The sequence below is a fragment of the Coffea arabica genome, chromosome 7c, assembly GCF_036785885.1.
Source record: "Coffea arabica cultivar ET-39 chromosome 7c, Coffea Arabica ET-39 HiFi, whole genome shotgun sequence".
Lineage (NCBI taxonomy): Eukaryota > Viridiplantae > Streptophyta > Magnoliopsida > Gentianales > Rubiaceae > Coffea > Coffea arabica.
Genome location: NC_092322.1, coordinates 767,626 through 773,951, shown reverse-complemented (window position 1 = coordinate 773,951; position 6,326 = coordinate 767,626). Strand labels below are relative to the sequence as shown.

Sequence of the window (6,326 nt, the reverse complement as noted above, 5' to 3'; positions counted from 1 at the left end):
TTGTAATGTCAGCATTAAGTGCAAATTGGTCCATTTATGTTATATTATCGAGAATAAGGTTACATAATTATGAGAGTGTAAATTTATATTATTTATAATGATAAATTAGTTTAAAATTCATATTATGTTATATTTCATCATCTTATTTCTTAGTTATTTCGAGATAACTAATACCATCTCTCGAGATGATACATGATAATTAATGCAATATTACGTTATCCCACAAACCAAACGGACTTAAATTTAACTATATATATATATATATATAAACCCTACTTTAACGGAAAAAATGCGTATATTAGTACTTCAAACTGCGCGACTTCAATATGCAGCTATTCCTTTCCCCCTTCCCCCCAACCCCTCGTCTCTCCGTCTGTCGTCGGAATCAGGATGACGTCACTCCCAGAACTCAACGACGACACTGTTCGCAGTATGGCAGTTGCAGCCGTATTCTCGGATTTTGTAAGCATAATCCTCTCTCCCTTTTTGTGTGTATGTTTGATTCGGTACAGTACATAGTAGTGCTTCAGGATATAACGTTTTCAATTCCCATGCCGCTTCTAATTATTGGATATGCTTGATTAGAAGACAGTCCATAAATAAATCTCTTGCGCTTATGAAGCTGAGAAGTTGCTGGATGATTTGACTTTGAGATGTTTACCACGTGCATACTTTTTTTAGGGTGGAAAAATAAGTTCACTTGATTTTCATCGGACAAGTGATTTATTGGTTACAGCGAGCGAGGATGATTCGGTCAGACTGTATGACATTGCCAATGGCAAGTAAGTCTCTCTTTAAAAAACAAGCCGTGCAACTTTTCCTGGTTTTTCAAAATTTGGAGTATTAACATAGAATATTCACTCTGAATTACGCAAAACCAAGATTTTACCTGAATGATTAGTTATCTTTACTGCTACTATAGTTCATTTACTTCTTGCCTTACAGGTATGAAAAAGTTTTTTATGCAGTCCTTAGCAGACAGGAAGGAGTTCCTACTCTGATGGTTTTGTGTTGAACTTTTAGGTTGTTGAAGACCACCTACCATAAGAAACACGGTGCTGAGAGGATATGCTTCACCCATCACTCAAGCTCTGTTATATGTTCATCAAGATACAACTTGGATTCCAGAGGTAATTTTATTTTGTTCTGCTTCCAGAGATGTATCAGACGTAGTTGTATGGAACATATCTTTGACTAACTTGTTACCAGAATCTCTGCGCTACCTATCCATGTATGACAATCGCTGCCTTCGGTACTTTAAGGGACATGAGAAAAGGTATGGCTATGCAGCTTCCCACTGTAAACATGATAGTGTAACATCCCATTTATGCATGCGACATTTGATTTGAAAATATGTTTGTTAACATGACCACGGTATAGATGTATACTACATTTTATCCCTAGGAAAAAGGAATAGGTAGTACTTTTCCCTAGTATTTACTTTACCATTCTTAATGTACCCATAGTGGAAATAATGATTGTACCCCTTGGTCCTGTTCTATTTGTCATGCTAAATCTGCATATGGATTGAGAAGACGTTTGAACTCAAACTTTGTTGGTGCTTTTGAATTTTTAAATGTTGAAATGGTTTTGTATAGCATTTAATTTGATACATAAATGGATCATTTGGAGTTGCAGTAGAGCTTTTAGTCAAAGTACTTATTAAGTGCTTAATCATTTTGTTTGGGTGCATACTTGAATAAGTACTTTTGCACTTCATAATGTGCAATTTCAAATTTCCAAAACATATTTATCTCTTCATTTAATTCAAAATTTATAATAAAATTGTTAAAATTAATTACTACTTTTTGGAAAAAAAGTTGCCGTACAAGCACCAAATTTGAGTTTGTGCTAAAAGTGCTTTATTATCCAAAAGCTTTACTTCAAAATTCAAGGAATAGTGCTCGCCAATCACATTAAAGGTGCTTTTATCCTCCAAAAGCACTTTTTTTTTTGCAAAATTACTACAACCCTAAAAGGGCCCTACTTTAATGCTTATTTTTAGAGTTTGTATCATATGTAATATAGAGATGTTGGTCTTTTTTTTAAAAAAAAAATTCCTTTCCAGACCAGGAGGAATGATTTGGTACTCAAAAATCAAAATCATGACTAATAGGATGGGACAGAGCTAGTAACTTTTGAAAGCAGATATAATGAAACAATTATAGTCTAACCTCAATGATTGGTGATCTAGCTTACGTTTGGCGAGGTAATTGTTAGATAGATTGTAAATATGCATTCTATGTTAACTTGTTACTTTTCTTTGCAAGTACTTTGTGTATCATCGAATTATTGTTTGCTACTTTGGATGTGTATGCTGTATGGCAAAATATGTTGAAAGTCTAAAATCTTCATTACTTTTAAAGTTCTTTTATGTTCTTCAACTTTTTCAGTGAAGTTTATAATTTACGTTCACTTACTTCCTTTTTTGACTTCTTCTGGATTCAACTCCAGTAACTATAGTGTTAATTTTTGTGTCAATCTTTTGCTTGGACTTGGCAACAGGGTTGTGTCACTGTGCATGTCTCCTATTAATGACAGCTTTATGTCTGGTTCTCTTGATCACACTGTCCGTATATGGGATCTCCGAGTAAATGCATGCCAGGTTAGTCTGGGTAAATTTTTATCCCTATTTTCCTTGTGATTATGAGCGCTTCTCAACCTTTAAGTTCATTTTCTGTTCTTTGTATCCTTAAATTTCTCTAATTAAGACAAAAAAAATTTCTTTGAGCCTTATCTGAAAATAAGCATTGGAATTGAGCATTTTCTATTAAAACTGAAATGCATAAACAAGCTACATGAATAGAATATATTCCTCTAAATGTGTAGGCCCTGGCCCTGGCGAGTGCCTGAGCCATTTTAAAATTACCATCATGTTTTCTTTGCTGCTTCCAGATAAAAACATGACTGGGATAAGAGCTCACTCTTGTAGCTTTCAGGGAATATTACGTCTACGTGGTAGGCCAACTGTTGCATATGATCAACAAGGTCTTGTCTTTGCAGTATCAATGGAAGGGGGTGCAATCAAATTGTTTGATTCTAGATCATACGACAAGGTTGTGTGTTCAAAATGTTGTCTTCCTTAGTTATATAAAGGAAAAACAAGCATTCACTTTCTTTTGTACGCATGATCTTGTGAAATCAATTATCCTGTGAAAAATGCAGGGACCATTTGATACTTTCCTTGTTGGTGGAGATACAGCTGAAGTCTGTGATATTAAGTTCAGTAATGATGGTAAATCAATGCTGTTGGCTACTAAAAGTAACAACATATATGTTCTTGACGCATATGGAGGCGAGAAGGTCAGATTTCTTGCTTTTCTTTCTCTATTTTTTAATAGTATTGTATGCATCACTTTTGGATTTTCTTGCTTTCCTTGTTTCCTGGGGTACTGGTATGAGGTTTTCACCTTTTCTTTGTCCTCAACTGAAACATCACGCTTTTTCCTACTTCAGCGTTGTGGGTTTAGTCTGGATCCTTCCCCCAATACAGCTATAGAGGCTACATTTACACCAGATGGCCAATATTTGGTTTCAGGTACAGATATTTGGTCGTATTCTGTTTGCTTAAGGAAATATAATACTTTTCAATTCTTCATGTTGTTTCCTTCTATGATGCTCCTTCTGCTCTATTATTTTTCATCTGATACAAGATTTCAAATGTTAAGCTTAATCTTAATTTGGTTGTGATTGATTTAGCGTCTTCCTGAGTGGTTCGTGCAATTGACAAGTTCTTCCTTAACACATCTTCTTAACAAAAGAGAAGGAATATAACTACTTCAGTGATGTTAGACGTTTCATCTGAGCCAGTCTAGTGGTTGTAACTGGGATGATAGACTGGTTTTCTGTTTATCAGGATGTTGTGCCTGAACAATTAGAAATACTGTTTTTCTCTTCAAATAAGTGAATACACTTCAAACAGGAGTATCACACTCGTCAATGGGAAGTGGTTTGCAACTTTGTGAACTGTACATCTTCAGTGAAGTGTCTTCAGTTCATCTGAAGTGGTTAAAGATGCCAAACATTGCTGTTTATGTTCTATAATCTTGTAATGGGAACAACTTTTTTAACTATTCCAACATTATGCTGGGGTTTAGTAGTAGCTATGTGGCCATGTGACAATTTAGCTGGCTGTTGCCAGTTAAATTAATTCTAACGCATCCTTGCGCAAAGATTCTGAAACTGTTTTATGTATCATTTTTGTGCATCATTTATTGCTACCTTTTGTAGTTGGTTTGATAAGAGTTCTTAGTCATACCTCGCATGATTAATAGCTTATTGATTTTTTTTTTTTTTTTTGGTGGTGATCCACTATTTAACACTAGTGATATCCCTAGTTTTTTTTTTTCTTTGGTGATCCACTACTTTTTTTTTTTAAACACTAGAACTGATATCACTACTCTGTTAAAGGTTCTGGAGATGGAACTCTCCATGCTTGGAGCATAAGAACAAGAAATAAGGTATGGTGATTCCTCTCTTCCTCGTATATACTCGAGCAGACACCCCCAAATCTGCTGAGCTTTGATTCATGTATCTTGTTAGAGTTACAGTAAATGAGCAAGAATGACATTCTCATCCCTTGTCATGAAAGCATATCCGCTGAACAAATTTTGACACGTACATCTTGTTTTTTCACGAGTTAGGGTGTGTTTGGTAAAACTGAAGTCTGAAAACTGAGTTAAATTGAAATCACTTATTAAATCTGAAATAAGTGAATAGCTTATTAAATCTGAAATCACTTATTAAATCCATTTTTAAATTTGAAATATGAAATTTAAGTTATTAAATTGTTAAATATTAAATCTATTACATTTAAATGTATATCACATTCAATGATAACTGAATAGCTTATCACTTATTTTTGGAAGCTAATTTTGCATAGGAAATTCAATGTCACTTAATTAATTCAGATATTCAATTTTTTGTTATCAAATGAGTTTGATCATGTTAAGATCTGAATTCATTAAGTCTAAATGGGATTATTAAATAGAGCCTTAGTCGGGTTGATTTCTTTGTGGCCGGTTAAGGCTGCTTGACTTCCAATATCTCCCGGGATATATGTCTATGTTTTACAAAATTGAAGCTCCAGATCGAGTCTATTGTAAATGAGCAACAACGATTGTAAAGCACACAAGCAAATTCTGATCTCGTGTAAATTTATGATGAAGTCAGAGTTTCATTTGTGGTAACAGAAAGCTATGAGATGCATTTAACTATTTTGGCCTATAAATTGGGAAATATAAGAACTATCAGGAGAGAAAGCCGGCTTCTTGGCTATGTGGTAAGCTAGGGAGTTGATAAAATACTTGTAGTGGAAAAGAAACGAGTTTGCTAACGGAAAATGATATTAACACTCTTCAAAAAAAAATTTCAGGCACTCCTTAAACTTGGTCTAATGTAAAAGAAAGGAAGGGAAATGGTATTAACACTCTTTAAAAAATTTCACACACTTCTTAAACTTGATCTAATGTAAAAGGATGGGAAATGATATTAACACTTTTCAAAAAAAATCTCAGGCGCTCCTTAAACTTGTTCTAATGCTAAAAAGGGAAAGGGAAAGGGAAGGGGTGTATGAAATTTTTCATTTTTGATCTAATGCAAAGAAAGGAAGGAGTGTTTGAGGTTTCTCATTTTTGATCTAATGCAAAGAAAGGGAAGGAGTGTTTGAGATTTTTTGAGAAGTGCTAATATCATTTTCCTTTCTAACTTGTGCTACAATTGAATTGCACTTCTTATGCTGCAATTAATCCTAAGTGCAGGTTGCCTGCTGGGATAATGACATAGGCGTTGCCTCATGCTTGAAGTGGGCTCCTCGTAGGGTCATGTTTGCTGCTGCATCTTCGGTTCTTACCTTTTGGATTCCTAATCCCGCAAAGCCAACTACTGAGCCTGGAAATACGCATGCCGAAGCAGGAAAACCGGAGCAAACTACATAACGAACCTGTATTTTTAGTCATTTAAATTTTTTAAATATTCTTTTGTTTCATGCTTTTCTTCTTGAAAAGGGAGAATAGACGGCTGGGTGATCTTATGTACTTTACTAGGGGGAAAAGCCCGTGTTACATGAGGAAGTTTAGTGCCTGTAATTAAATATGGTTAATAATTATTATTTAGTATTTTGTAGTATAAGAATCGAAGTATGACAATTTTATTATATAATAATATTAAATAGAAAAATCATAAGTTACATGCTGAGTTAAAAAATATAATATACAATGAAACATAATTAGAGGAAAGATATATAACAACTAACATGCTAATTTAGAGGAAAAATTATCTCAAAAAAAGTACTAAAGCATCTTAATCCACTCAATTCAAGAAAATAA

General features: G+C 34.1%; 1 protein-coding gene across 1 annotated transcript; it reads left to right on the top strand.

The window, feature by feature from the left end:
• Positions 1-296: 296 nt before the first annotated feature.
• On the top strand, positions 297-6,187 carry LOC113698160 (protein ANTHESIS POMOTING FACTOR 1). The gene is made up of 10 exons (XM_027217866.2): positions 297-462; positions 682-782; positions 1,024-1,130; positions 1,210-1,276; positions 2,506-2,605; positions 2,940-3,056; positions 3,166-3,303; positions 3,457-3,538; positions 4,411-4,460; positions 5,760-6,187. The coding sequence occupies exons 1-10, from the start codon at positions 391-393 to the stop codon at positions 5,934-5,936; spliced, it is 1,011 nt and encodes a 336-aa protein (XP_027073667.1). The 5' UTR covers positions 297-390; the 3' UTR covers positions 5,937-6,187.
• The last annotated feature ends 139 nt before the right edge of the window (positions 6,188-6,326 follow it).